This window comes from Cottoperca gobio, chromosome 23 (genome assembly GCF_900634415.1).
Source record: "Cottoperca gobio chromosome 23, fCotGob3.1, whole genome shotgun sequence".
In the NCBI taxonomy this organism is placed as follows: domain Eukaryota; kingdom Metazoa; phylum Chordata; class Actinopteri; order Perciformes; family Bovichtidae; genus Cottoperca; species Cottoperca gobio.
The window spans coordinates 5439360-5454802 of NC_041377.1; the positions used below are offsets into that span (position 1 = coordinate 5439360).

Sequence of the window (15443 nt, forward strand, 5' to 3'; positions counted from 1 at the left end):
GACAAGCTAAGTCACTAAGTGGTCACTGTTTGCTTCAAGTAAAGTGAAAACATATATTTAAGTCAAAGATGTCAGTGAATAAGCAGCAGTAATGACGTATGATACTTGACCTTATAATACATTATAAAGTGTGTATAAATCTTTCTGATTATGCAGTGCTGTACACATGCATTATCAAACTTATTTCCTAAAACAAGCACACCTGGTTTCTACACTAACAATCCCCTGCTAGGAGCGCCCTACAACTGCCCTGCAGCACTGAGCAGGTGTTGATGTGTGTGTGACCTCTGTGCAAAGGCTATGAGCATCACCCACCTGCTTCTCCTTTGCTCAGTTTGCTCTGTAGACTTGCGTCCTGGCAAATCCATCTCTCCTTCACACATGCCCAGAATTATCCAGCCAAACCCCGGGCCTGTCCTCGAGCGGCTGCAGCTACAGGAATTTAATATGTAAATAACCGGCTTTAATTAACATAGTTTATAGGGGCAACACAGCTGCTGCTGACAGTGACTGATTACCTTTACCTCAATGCAGTGCGTGTGTACCGTTGTGGCGTTCAAGGTTGGAGTCATGTTAGTATGCAACACACTTGTTGCCTCGATGCTACATGTAGTTACATATCTTTAAAGAACTGCAGTTAACCACTGCAAGGAGTGACAAGCTCCAAGGGACACGCAGCACTATCTACATTAAACAGTTTCTCCAACAATGTTCCCAGCAGCTAAGCTGGTCTTAACACATGCTTTGTTTTATTCCTCCCTGTCTCTTTCAATAGATACTACTCAGACATTGGTAAGATGCAAGCGATCAGCGACCAGGACATGAATGCCTACTTGGCAGAACAGTCACGGATGCACATGAACGAGTACAACTCCATGAGCTCTCTCAGTGAGATTTACTCCTATGTGGAGAAATACACTGAGGAGGTATGTAACACTGAAACTTACATGTGCTACCATTTCAAACAAGAAAGTTGTCATAATATACCAGATTTGAAAGAGCAGGTTGCACTTTTGTCATGTTGAGTGCTTTCAGTAATGATTTGTGTGTCTGTGTTTACCTCTCTGTCCGGCTGGCAGATTGTGTGTTCACTGGAGCAGGACGATGCAGCCCGGAAACAGAGGCTGGCCTTCAAGCTGGAGCAGGTGGTGGCCTTCATGAGTCTGGAGAGCTGAGGACCGCACTTCCCAGGGCGCACTGGGAAAAGACCCCATCAGAAACCGAGCCGTGCCTGAGCGAAGACCTGTCCCCATCTTTTTTCATCATGTGACTTCCTCCCTCCGCCTTTCAAAGATGATGACTTCTTCCTTGACTTTTTTTTCTGCTTCCTCTTCCCCAAGAAATATTTTGTTTTCCTCATCCACTCTGCTGCATAGACTAGTTTACCTGAAGATATCTGAAGGGTGGTTCGGGGCTGAGTTTGGAGTTTCCCACAGTGCAATGCGGGGATCCCTCAGCTTCACCACAGGGAGAGCTTCAAGGGGTGATTGCTTGAAAGCTGGCCATATTGGCATACTTCAGTCCCCCTGCTGGAAGAAAAGAGGGGGAAAAACATTTTTATGTTGCCTTCAAGAATTTACACTGATAGGTAATTCTTTAAAAACCACAATGTTGGTTGTCCATTTTGTTGAGAACTTTTTTCAAAAATAGGATAGTTAAAATGAAACCATCCCTACAGTCCAGTTTATTGTAGTTCTATATTAAATGTACGGAATCAAGAGGAAACATCACAAATGATGACCGCAAGCCAAATGAAGACCTCTGAAGAAAATGAATGCAAGGATGGTTTGCCAAGTTTACACTGTACCTACAAGCAAAGCATACATATCTGCGAAATTTGGGGCGAGTCCAGGCAAACCTAGAATGTTCTTGTGTTCTTTATAATGTAGCTGGAGTTGTATTTAAGAAAAAGACTGATGGGGGAAGGGAAGGATTAGTGCTTCTCTGAACTTTTCCGTTATTGAAATGTGACTGACACAAAAACTTTACAAACCAGATCATCCCCGATCTATACCCCTTTGCAACATTCGCACATGTTTCCCTGCCCAGCAGACATTTACTTCAAAGAAAACGCTCATGATTTCTGCTTTCATATGGCTTATGTGGCTACTGCAAAATTAACCTATTAGACAAAAAACCCTGGAGGCCCCGACCCAAGTTGGATCCTCTGTAAGAAGCACACAACCAACTCTGGACGACAGTGTTTTGACTGCTAATCCAAACACCAGGAGCAGTCTTTGTCTGGCTCTTGCCACTTCCAATCTTGTGTCGCCACTGCGACGGTCTATCAAAGCACACACACACACACGCACAGAAACACACACACACACACAGCAACTGCACAACATCCTGACTGCCCAGATATCTACGCCAACCCTGGAGGAGGTAAAGGGAAAAGCTGACTGAAATGTACTGGGTAAGAAACTGCTTCAACATTTAAAATAAGAAGAATGATTCAATACAGTGTAGCCAGAGGCGGCGACTGCTCCCTAAAGGGGCTCTGTTGGGAGAGTAGCACTTCTTTCCCAGGATGTTCTTATTTAAAGACTTTTGTGTGGAGGAATCAAACAAGATGGACTTAGTCGGTCAGCCAAAAACCAAAGGAGCTTGAAATTTTCAAAACGGTCAAAAATGTATTTGTAAAGTGCCACTGAGGAAACGGACGAAAAAAAAAGGACTCTGTAAAAGACAACCACTTCTAGGACAAAAGCATATTGTGACTGGAACTTTAAGAAACCTGTGTGATTTTTCTGACCTCAGTGTGTCGAGGTGAGAGGACTCTGTGGGCGAGGTGATCCGACCCTCCGTCCTCTTTCCATCGTCCCGGGTCTCTCCAGCTCTCGGCACACCGTTCACCCTTGTGTCCGGCTCCTGACTTACCAGTCTTCTTTTCTGTTTTGCACAAGCGTTGGAGATGGTAGCTAGTTGCATACGGCAAAACCCCAACTCTTGAGTGTGTAACTGTTGAGGCGCTCTTGTCTGTATTAGTGTAGTTGTCCTCAGTGGCGGCAGGGGGCGGCCTTCTCCAAGCCTAAAAAAAAAATCTGATAAAGCAGAGCGGGAACCGAACAAGAAGTGAGCATCACGGCAGGACAGAAAATGAAAAGTAATTAACATTAAAAGTAGATACGACTTGTTGGAGAGAGTGATTGAAAGAGAGATGATGGAGGCGCCCTCCGTACCTTTTGACCTCTGCCCTTTCTTTTGCCTTGACAACGTGCCCCATGTGGTGATGTGAATGTGTGAAGACCGCCCTAGGTCCACCTTGGGTCCTTTATTGGCTTTTTAAGCGCATGTAAAACGTAAACAATTTAAGAAACTTATTTTAAAAAAAAGTGAAAAATAAGAAAATAAGCCTTGCAATGATGATGTGGATGTGTTCTTTTATCTTTCTTTTGCTTGGAAGAATCGAGATGGAAAAAGTGGATTGTTCATGTAATAAAAACTATAACTTTCGTTTAAGGTGGAACCTTTATCCAGTTCAACCCCTACTGCAGAACCTCATGCCCATAGTTTCTGTGAAGTGTTAGATGCTAAATAAAACAGATAATATATACCCTTGCATGTTGACCTATTTGGATGGTATGAAATGGAACTGCCTTGCTCAAAGATATTTATATACTTCTACAGTACCACTACTTGGGACTTTAAAGTCATTTACAAGCCAACCGTTCATTTTAGGATTATGGACAAAGACGTGATAGACGACATGAACTCTGTTTTACATTTATTGACCTGTTTACGTGTCCTCTTTTACAGGCCATCAGTGTTTTGTGACAGCTGTGTCTTTTAATTTTGCAAGTTGAGTCTTGCTCCGTCTTTGCTGCTATTACATCTTCTTTTTAAAAGTTGTCTACATTGATCATGTTAGTTGTTTACATTCTTTTCTCCATCAATTGAGCCCAGAACAGGAAAAAAAACAAAAACAAAAAAAAAACACTTACATTTTTGAGTTATGACGCTGTTTTCAAATCGCTAAAGATGGCCACTTATGAAAGCAAACGGATGTGGGGCGACAAAGGTTCATTTGATAAAAAGCAACAAAAGACCGCATCAGTTTGCCACCATATGTCACAAAATATAAATGTTACTACCCCATTCTATTTTCTGGAAAATGTAATTTATCGTACAGATAAAGCACTTTCTAACAGGAGAGGCGCAGCAGGCTTCATAGTAGACTTTAGTTTGAGTTCGGCAAGTCTTTCTTAGCCCTGGTGTCCAAATGTATGCGAGATATCCAAGGCATTGTCCGTTAATTACTGCAGCTACACAGTACGATGAATGTCTGTTGTTTCAACTTGGAGGGGTATATTCACAAGGTGTTTGCTGGACATGTTACTTAGTAAACATATTAAACCGATTCATATTCAAAATGAGGGGAATCAGGATTGATTTAGGGACTTGAATAAAAAAAAAAAGCTGACATTAATATTGTAAGAAACGTACTACTGAAACCCCCTTCATTCACCGAGCCAATGTAAACCCAAAGTTCCCCCTCACCTCGTGTGTTAATACATAACACGCGGTGAGAGTCCTACACTGTCATTGTGAATCTACCCCCCCGGTGTAACATCCTGTCTTTCATTTGTCCCTGCCCTGTCCCTGCCCTGTCCTGTCCCTGCCCTGTCCCTGCCCTGTCCCTGCCCTGTCCCTGCCCTCCTGCAACAAAGGTTGTCTGCTAGTAGCCACCTTGTGTTGCCAAGGCCACAGATAAAGTTTCCACCTTCAAACGTTTTTTAGGAACTTAAAATGTCCTCCTAGCTCAGTGTTATAGCAGGTGTTACAGAAACATGCTAGAAAAGACTTTTACTAGACCATATTTGAAAGATAAAGAGTATCTTATCGAGAGATAAAAACGAAACCTGGGGGATATAAGGCGAGCTTCTCTAACTTTGTTATAATTAATTGTATACCTGTGTATGTAAATATAATGCATTCCTATTTTGCAGTCAAGAACAAAATACTATTTGTAATATAGAATAAACTTTATTATGAAACCAAGCATTTCGTGATCGTCTTTGTTTTCATTTGCAGACTGCAGTCTTGTTATCAATTACAGCAGCTACACTTGAATGGTACGGTCCGTGACAATCAAAGTTTAACTTGAAGAAATATATTGTACTCTGAAATACTATGACCTGAATCTAAGAGTACTATGAGTCTGATTTAGACTTTGACATGCCCCCTTACTCCACTGGGAAACACAGCCTCCTGCTAGATGCACACTGGATGATGAATATTTAAAGATCCAGTTGACCTGCCAGACCTCTTCACAGGCGAAGTCACACAAATCTGATCAGAAACACGAAGAAAGGATCATAAATATGGAAGCTGTTCTGGCATAACGGGTGCAACAAAACCAACACAGGAGAGTTGGAGACACGAGATCAGGTACAGTCTGAAAACACCTGGGTGTGTTACAAAAGCAACGTAATAACAATACTGTACTGTGATAACAGGACATAGGCTCTCCCATGAAAAGAAAACTCAGACTTTTAGAAATATGCCTAATGGCCCAAATCATTTAAAACGTGGTTAATTATCCACATTATTCAAATAACGGTTTTATCCAATTAATTTAAAGCCAAATGCCTGATTTTCCACATTACCACTGGGGAAGATAAAGACACCATGGTTTGGAATAAATCTGTGCACAGGGGGAGTCATGCTCCGAGTGCACACACTGAATAGTTGAATTCTGAACAGTAGTAGCTCAAGGAGTAAATCTCAAAAGAATATAAATTATAGTGTTATCCTACCTTTTCTAAGAGAATGGACAGGAGCCTGTCCCACAGCGATTACATCAAAACCAGTCATCATAGAGGACAATTGTGGCTTACAAAGCGGCTTCCCCCATCTCATACTGGACAGGACAAAAACAAACATCGCTGCAAGTCGGGAACAGAACAAAGTCGGGAACAAAGCCGAGGCCACAAATCAGCAACAATCGACTAACACTTAAAGACTGGGTCGGTCTGTTAGAACCAGCTGGTAGTAGCAGTAGATATTGATATTTATGGAGCCAGGTGTTTATGCAAGTAGGTGTTCAGCTAGCATTATTGTACATTATACTCCTAAACTACGATTTCCCCGCACAACTGTCGTTCTCTTTCTCTTTCTCTTTCTCAAACAGGATTGATAATAATTAATGAGTAGGACTGGCTCACTGGGCCTGGACCTCTCATTGTGTTTGGCTCTGTATCAACCTATTACCACTCAAAGTGATGTAAATGCTGCTTTCATTTTCTAATCTGAGTTACAGTAAAATAAGCTCCATGGGGTAATAAGAGGCAGTTAAACGCTTCTCTGCTTTAATGAGGCGTTTCCTGACATGATGCAATCCTGGTCATTATAATGCAGGGAAAGAAAATATCTGCTGTCAAAACAATTAATAAAACGGCACCATTGGTAAAGATCAATTGAACCCGGCCGCAATCTAGCAGACCTGAAGCCATTAAAGAAATCAAAGAGAGGCATCTCTACCTCTAAGCACATATCAGTGTACAAAGCTTAGCTGTAGTTTGGCAGTAAACATATAACTGCTTTACTTTGGATTTAGTGGCAGATTCATGATCTCACAGAACACACCTGACTTTTTCAACTGGTAGTGCGGCACAATAAAGCCCGTCACTACCCCGGTACAACAAGGCCATCTTGAAACACTTTCCCTGAGATGCACAGGAGTTAAAAGTCAGAGGTAAGTTAAATAAAAAATAAAAAGACAAATAAATGGGAAAACAGGAGTGACAGATGAGGAAATAGAAAGCTCTGTATAGCAAAGCAGGGCAGGGACCGTGTGAGGGGTATGCACATAGACTGGAGGCTGCAGCACTCCGGCAGGCTGAGTGGCTGATGGGGACAAGAGATTGAATTGGCCCAGTGTCACCCTCTATATACCAACCGGTGAACTGGGGGTAATGGGTGAGAAATAGAAAGAGGGGAGGTGATATGAGAGAGGTAGGGAGGGCCGCCAAGTGTCACCCTAATTTTCTGACTAGTGAGGTGGGAATAATGGAAGGGAGGAGAGGTTGGATGGGGGTAGTGAAGGGGGCAGGATGATAGAGAGCCGGCTATGATTGCTTCGCATCAGGGGTGGTTTTCCACACTCCTGTGATCACCGCAGCCCTTTCACCCCAAACCCCCACCCCACCGTCACGGCAACTCATACTGATGTGATGAGGCGATGGAGTAATAAAGAAAAGAAGAAAAAAAAAAAAAGAGTAGAAAGCGTGTCCACATGGAGGTAGAGTGATGGACAGACGGGGAGGAGAAGAGAGGTGCTGTCAAGACAATCAGTGTGCGAGGGCACGAGGGGTTACGGGACCGGATAATCTATAAGGCAGAACCTACAGCTTTGGGGACTTGAACCCATATTCATCCCCCGGCCACCTCAGCTTAAAATACTTAAAGACAAGAGACTATTAGATTTACTGTCAACAGAGCAATTCAAAAGATGAATGTCTCCATCAGCTGCTGTGGCAAAGTTCTCCTACAAAGAAAGACATGTTTGAGTAACAGGTCCAGGTAGGAAACTAATGTTACAGAAAAACAGGATTGCACATACAGCTCAGTTATCGTGGAGTATAAAAACACTGCAAGCTTAGTAATGGTTTTGCTTTGCTAATGGTGCCAGGCTGTCTCATGTGTGTGATATATCTGTAACACTTTGGCTTTGGAGCATGAAGACGACAGAGGAGAAGAAGAAGGGGATTTTATGTGAGAGGTGTCAAACTGGAGGAGGTGCACAGAGCTTAAATCTTTTCTTCTTCTCTCTCTCTCTTTAGCTTTTTTACTTTTCAGAAGGTTGCAGCATCTTAAAGTTCACTCGCTCGTTTTCAAGCTTTTCCTAATGATGAAAATCAGTAGAGTTCAAATGTTTTGGTTTTTGCAATAAAATGCAGCCAAAAATCATTTAGAAAATGTCAGATGATGCCAGAAAACTGTCAAAAATGTGTTAGTGAAACATGTGGTTATTGCCAGTGATTGTGAGTTTTGGAGTGAGGGTTGTCATGTGGCTCCTGACGTGGAGAACGGTCTGCTGTGTGGAGTCGACTGCGTGACTGGCAGGATGGAGGGATTGATGATAGCAGTGCAGCTTGGACACGGGTTGACAGGTCTAGTTTCAGGAGTGGACTCAGAGATATTGACGACTGTACGCGAACAGATGGGAGCAATTACCGATATTAGACCATTCTCCTCCGTCTGGGTAAACACTTGTGTTGCTGGTGGCAGCAGGGAAAGAGTGGGAAAGAAATCAGACAGAATCAATGTCAATGCCAGAAACGCCCTAAAAAACTACAGATGGAGAATGAAGATGTAAATATGTTGTGAACACTGAAGTAACCATTTCAGCTGAGACAAGGTGCTGGAGTCAAATCAATGAGTATAAACAAGTGTGTGATAATTCTTCTTCAGGGACACATCCTCGGATCGGAGTTCTATGAGAGCTAATATTGGGTGACACTGCTTAAAATTATGAGTCATATTTATGCTCAAAATGGTCTTTTTGATATGCGATGGTTTCCAAACTACATCTTTGAAACCTCCTCTCCAACTCCACCCCCCCTGACCACCAGCACCTGATAACTCAGCCGCACAGCGTCTAGACACATTGTGTTATGCTAAACACACGCACACACACACAATCCTATGAGTACTCTCCTTTACGGGCTCCACAAATCGTCTCTCTCATTTCAGCTCCTAATCAATAACAACCATGCAATTCCTTCTAAACTGCACATTTGCTCCCCGGGCCCCAGCACCATATGCTCTCACCGAAACACGAATTACCAGAGCTGTGAGAACATATAGAACACAGTCAATTGATTATCTGGCTGAGAAGTACATTGAATTTAATATTACTTTATTGTCTGCTTACATGTCCAACACGTTCTTCCTGTTGATAATGGATTATAGCTGTGCAACAGACCGGCATGATTCAGAAAATCTGTCCGCTGCATAAACATGGAAACATGTATAAGCTACAGAAAAGGGGGAAATGGTTTTCAGACTGTTGATATGGCTCAACACTGTGACATATTTACACATTACTGCTCTTTTCCCAATCAATTCCAATCTATGACTCTTTAGCTATGAACTACAGTTCAAATAACATGGACCAAAATCAAACTTTCTGTTTGTAAAGTTGTTCCACAGCTGTATGTAATGATACAGTGCGTGTTTGCACATTAACACATTGTAGGTGTGTTTTTGCCCTTAACAAACTGAAACAATTAGCAATTTGAATGTCATTAGTATCACCTATTATAATAAGACTTGCATAATGCATGGTGTTATCCAGTAACAAGAGTGCAGGCGTTTGTTACATTCTGGTATGTCAGTAATATTACCAACGCTAATCAAAAATACCTTCTTAGTTTTGCGATCACCCACTCATTACATATAGTCATGCTCTTAAAGGAAGTAGCTACAGACAAGTGTTAGTGCCATCAAACAGAAAAGGAACATAATGAGTCATTTATGTAAAGCATTGTTGCTCCTATACAGTACGTTGTCGGATACAAATAATATCTATACAATTATAAAATGGCATTTGAATAACGCTTTGCTGTTTAGTACAGAGTCAAACACTGTCCATGATAATATCTGAAGAAGCGTAAAATCATTCATCAATCATTGTCAAAGGAATCAGTGTTTCTGTGAGCTGCTCCAGTGGGGCGACAGACAAAGGGCAGCCCTCTATCATAGTCTGCCACCTGTGGGCTTTTGTCCCTGGCTCAGTCACACTCCTCATCCCCCCCATGTTAGCCTGTCTACAATGGACAGGAGCCCATCAGCTGGGCTCAGTGCTGGCCCATCTCTGTGTGCCTGAGTGCTGCAAGATGCACAAAGCAGAATCCCACCAGGCACACACAAATTCCCACCACCCAAAAAAACACACACCACATGTAAACAAAGCCATGCACGTTTTCACAGCTCCTCCAGCACCAACATTATGAATATGAATAACCCTCTGGCCCAGACTTTAGCAGGCCGTGCCATTCGGTGCTGCGTTCAAGCCCTCAAGATGTCAACACAGACAGAAGGGCAAACTGAGAAACAAATCTGACTACACAGTGTGGGCCTGCAACCGGCTATAGGCATTAGTCAGTGGTTGGGGGCATGTCCTAGCATTGTACCAATGCACTTTATTTAGCAGAGACAATCTGGACAGAGCACAGTGACTTACTTACGCCAGCTGTAGATGCAGTAAATGTCCATGTGGCAAACAAAAAGTTTGCATTTCAAGGGGCTGACTTGTCAGGAGACTTTTGACGACAGCTTGCTGAGAGGGCACAGATTGTAAAGGCGTAGAAATGATGGCAGGAAGATCGTCCTCTAATCCAATTCAGCGGCAGCCATTTGAATAATTGATGTGGGGACATAAATTGGTCCATTCCAGATGTCCCCTGCTCCCTTAATCAATACTGATTCTCTTAATCAATGGTTGGCTGGCCAGCACAAGGCTTTGGCTGTTCTCGCCCACACAGCCCCATGCAGCCAGAGCTTCCCACAGTCTGAGTCACAGGTGGTTGGCTGCAAAGTGGCTGTTTGCGGTGATAGGCTCTGGGTAATTGAGGCTCTTACCCAGCGGGGGTTGGGGTGGCGAGAGGGGCAGCGGGGACTGCAGATTGGTCTGGTGTCTAGAGGAGGCACACGGCTTCCTCGGGGAAATGACTGCAGCGAGATTCCAAGACTGGCATGAAAGAAAAATGGTATTGTGTACAGACTGACTCGATTAATTAAAAGACAGAAGGAGGCGCGGTAGGTTGGCTAGTTAGAGTGATAGTCAACTGTCTTGGAGATAGGGGAAAGGGCATGGAGGGACTCTCATGTTGGTTCACACTGCATAAATAACCTGAACCTGCTCATTTCCATGCTAATAATCGTCAACCGTAACGACTGAATGGTGGGCAGAGGGAGCCGAGTGTCAGGATGCCAGGACAGAGTGGAGCATAGCAGTTTGTGACAGCTGGGTGGCACAGCTGGGGGAGACAGATAACCCTCAGCCTGTAGGAGCTGACAAAACAGCCACTTCCCTCCTCAGAAGACTGAACATAGCTTCACCTGGCTCTGCTCTCTCTCTCTCATCCTCCCTCTGCACCCGTCACTCTTGCTGTCCCCGTTAAATGAGTCTCTCTTTAAAACTGCCTCTTATTTTCTGCCTGCGCCCGTTACATCCCTCCCCCTTTCAATGTTTTCTTCATATCAGTCTCTTTTCCAAATGAGTCCCGCAGGTGACAGGACACCATCAGAGTTCACCTAGCCAGAGTGGTCCTGAGGCTGCCGGCAGGACATTGCTGCTACACGTCAATGTTCCATCTTTGTTGGCCAAAAACACATCTGTGTAGACTCACAGCCATCAACAGGTGAAAAGTACAGGAAGTAAATGTGTTACAGAGCAGAACAAAGAGATTTCACCATGCTTTAGCCAACTGAGCAAACATGCTGCTGATCAGGACATACATCACATTACTAAAAAGCTAAGCTGTATTAGCTAATTGATGAGAGATTGATGAGAGATTTTAAAAATAGGCTACAAAGCGGCATTTGAGTGTCACTACCTACTATATTTAAGATTGAATATTTACCAAATCCTCTCATCATGCCACCTGTTGCAGTCAGTCAGAAAGTTTAAAACAGCCCCTTATAGTACTAGCAGTGTAGTAAAAACGGCTGTTTGACTACTTTCCTCCAGCCTAATGTAAACTGATGCATACTTGATTGTATGCATGTTAGTTTGAGACAATAGACTCATGACATGTAAGCATGTGTTGCATACATCACATGTATGTAAATGTTATGTTTGTATGCTCGTCTATGATGCATGTAATGTTCAATAACTAATCTCCTCTCTTAAACATGGCCCTGCTTGGAGCTGCCTGGCTCTCTGACAGCATCCTTGGAGGGAGGTGTTGCCATAATCGATTTGCACAGCAATCACAGATCTGCACACAGCGACCTTCAACAAGTCCTTGAACACAATCTCGCTCTGCTGATCAAAAGCCATCAGCAGAAAATGATTAATGAATTGGTTGTTTATGTGCGCATTTAAAGTCACAATACCAGCCATTTGTCAATAGCTTTGCTGCAGCGGTGATTGCTGCACTTGTGTCTGATGGGAAGAAAAGAGGCTACATTTATGTCTGGCTGTCTTCACCAGCAAATGTCACCTCAGTGACAAGCGAATCACTCTGAATGTTGGGAATAAATGGGAGAATGAAAATGTGACCAAAGAGTTGAAATGCAAAACAGCAGAAACACACACAGAAAGGACAAGAGAGAAACAGTAAAGGGAGGTTGTTTCTTTTGAAGTTATTAAACATTTAAGATTGAAACCAAGTCCCTTTCTTTAAAAAGGCAGCTGCAGCAATAAAAACCTGAGCTGTCTGAACCGCAAACTGCAACAAACTCAAAGAGAGCCCCATTATTTTTGACTGCGGTAGAAAAGCTGTCAATTTTATACTGGTATTTCCTCCCATTTCTGTGCTACATAAATCCCTATAATGTCTAGTGTTTAATTTACTGGCTACCTGCGGGGGGGGAGAAAATAACTGGGTGAAGGCTTGCTGAATTCTGTCAAGAAGGAGATATGGCGGAGCGAGACACTTGTTGTGAGACGCTCGCTCACTGTCAGTATCCATCTGTTTACCTCGCTGCCAAAATAGGTGGTGATGGAAAACAAGCGTTCTCTTCAAAGGCCATTAAAAATGAATGAGGAGAGTGAACAGATCACACAAGGCTTTCCAAAAACACTCAGGCCATTTTATGCCTCAGGTGGAGAGATCACCGTGCGCACTGTAAAACATCTCACTATAACAAGATCAGATCATATCCCCCGCTGCTCCAAGACAGAAACACACACACAGCTAATGAGCCAAGCAATTCACTTCCAAACATGCAACAAAACTTTGTCACCGGGGAGTTAAGCAGACCTGCTGTCTGAAATGTAAACGATTGCAATCCCTGAATCAGTCTAAAGAGAGGAGAGCAAGCGGGAGGACAAGGTTTTGGGACTCAATCTGCTAATTGATCATCTTGACACAGGTGTTGACAACCTGTCACTGGGGGGGTGACAGTGTTATGTCCAACAGATCGTCACACGAGACTATGTGACAGATCTGGTGTTGGGTTTGATTCTTAATGGGCCCTCGGGTCATACCGCAGCCCGCGGTGTCATTTAGGGGTGCAGAGGTCGCAGTCTGGTCTACCAAACACACACAGCCCGGCAGTAACCAGGGACATCATTGTCAGTGGGTAGGGAGAATTATGTGTGTGTGTGTGTGTGTGTGTGTGTGTGTGTATGTGCAGATGGAGGGGGCTGTCTGTAAGGAAAAAGAACAGATTGACGGAGCGGAGAGGGAAATGCACTTTTCAAATGTCACCTTGCCTTGCCACCCTTTCTACTGAGAGAAAGAATGGTGTGAAATAGAGCACCAGGAGAAAATAGCTTGAGGAGAGAAGACAGAACATGACTCTTTATATTTTTAGAACTTCATGGCAAATACTAAATGGAGAATATAAATCAAACTCTTTTCCATCTTTTGATCCAATGTTGAATGAATGGGTGCCCTTGTGCAAGTACTTGGCTATATGGACGGACAAGCTTTTATTTGAATGAACACACTGCTGATCTAGTTAAGAAGCTCTAAGTGAAGATTGCTTTTATTTTTTAAATACATCTTGATTTACTTTCAATGGCGAGAATAAACTTGTGGAAGCTACTTTTCTGTGTGTGACTGATGACGGTGACATCTTGTACACATATGTAGTCTCCTACATTTTTACAGAGCCTTGATTCAGTGTACAATGCATCGCTCCATTTCATTACAAACAGAAGTCCCTTACTCACCATCACATTTCTATATCTGTGTCGATTGTGTAGTGAATCATTTTTTGCTTTCGTTGCCCCAGTTCATCCTTTCACATCCTCCTGCTTTCCATCTTTCCCAACTCATGTCCCCAATTTATTTCTGTCTTATTCATCTCTCTCAAACACAACACATTTCTACATTTCAAAGAGAAAAAAGCTCCTTTCTGAAGGCATAGTCTCAATATTATAATTTGTTTTAAATGATTCAGTATGTGAAGTTTCAACTGACCTTCAAAATATAGCTGAATAGCTTTCAAAGTCAGAGTAGTGTATATACTAATGGTGCAAGGCAGCTGAAAGGATTTGAATGTCACATATGTGGCACAATAGATGATGAGAATTTGCCATGGTACAGGTATACATGGTACAGGTATACATGGTACAGGTATACATGGTACAGGTATACATGGTACAGGTATAGCATCGAGCAAGTCCACATTTCTAACAATCACAACTGTTGTGAGTATCAAACTCAAGAGAGTTGAAGTATTCACAGTTCCTGTAGTGTACGCTTTCATTGGGAATCACCTGGCTGGTGCAATACATCCACACACACTGTTTAAAAGTATATCGCTGATCCCAGCTGAGCGCTGCGGTGTGATCTATCTGCTCTCTGCCAGAAAGAAAGTTTGACACGACTCTCCCCGCACTTCAAAAACACATCAATCAAGTCAGTCAAAAATGTCACAGACCTTCTACTTGTCATTGCGGGCTACTTTGCAGGTGATTGATTGTCCGATGGTCGTCTCCCTCAGTCCCTAAGCCTCCCCCCCCCCCCATCCCCTCTCTTACCCATGCATCAATTTGCACACTATGTGAAAAATAACAAATGATAACGTTTTGAAAAATGATTCACAATATCTTCTAGCAATTCAGATAAACAATTCTTTTTTACTAAAAGGAGGGAGCAAAACAGAGCAGACGGGTACAGAGAGGGAGACGGGGAGATGTGCCAGCATTGCTTTCTATATTGACATTTACGGCTTAGAGGCTGTGAGAAAATGTGTGTGAGGGTGTCTGAGGGTACAACACTGTACGTGTGTGTCTTGAGAACAGAAGATGCTTTGAATATTTGATGCATGTTGAAGGCTGCAGTGGCCTCTATAGGCAGTGTGTGTATACAAAGACCCGTTAAGCTGCGCTCTCAAGGGGAAGGTGTGATAGGGAGAGATTCAGGCTGCCTATACACATATCTGTCCATACTGACTCAAACTGGCCTCAATATGAATACCCAGAGGCTTTTTTGTTTCCCCTTTCCCTTCTTCATTTATTTGCCTTTCACAAAATCTATTCAACTCTCTCTTCTTCCATCTGCCACTTTCTAAAACGTTGTCACTCATTTATCTCTCGTCTTGTTGCTCTCTTCCTTGTGTCTCCTGCTAACACGATTTGTCTGTTTCGCTCAGTATCCACATGTATCCTCTCTCCAGCATTCTGTTTTACATGCTGTTACCTTCCGTCCATCGCTCCATAATGCTGCTCTCCCCCCTTCCCTCATTCCCTCGCTCAGAACTGTCAAATAGCTTCATGAAATGAGCTGGAGAGATGATGAGAGAGATTGCAATCCTAA

At 43.0% G+C, this 15443-nt stretch overlaps 1 protein-coding gene and 1 long non-coding RNA gene across 6 annotated transcripts in view; one reads left to right on the forward strand and one right to left on the reverse strand.

The window, feature by feature from the left end:
- Positions 1 to 4494, forward strand: part of plxna4 (plexin A4) — a 220144-nt gene extending 215650 nt beyond the window's left edge. For both annotated transcript variants that reach the window (XM_029461735.1, XM_029461734.1), the window contains exons 31-32: positions 776 to 926; positions 1080 to 4494. In XM_029461735.1, the coding sequence (XP_029317595.1) occupies positions 776 to 926; positions 1080 to 1175 (247 nt within the window). In that variant the 3' untranslated portion in view covers positions 1176 to 4494. The remainder of the gene's footprint in view (positions 1 to 775; positions 927 to 1079) is intronic.
- Positions 1 to 15443, reverse strand: part of LOC115028190 (uncharacterized) — a 70860-nt gene that overhangs the window by 1234 nt on the left and 54183 nt on the right. For 2 of the 4 annotated variants that reach the window (XR_003834536.1, XR_003834533.1), the window contains exons 4-6: positions 2756 to 3031; positions 1061 to 1529; positions 316 to 432 (exon numbers count right to left, since the gene is read on the reverse strand). This is a non-coding gene — a long non-coding RNA (uncharacterized LOC115028190). Of the gene's footprint in view, positions 1 to 315; positions 433 to 1060; positions 1530 to 2755; positions 3045 to 15443 lie in introns of all 4 variants that reach the window. The other 2 variants (XR_003834537.1, XR_003834535.1) reach the window with 1 other exon arrangement.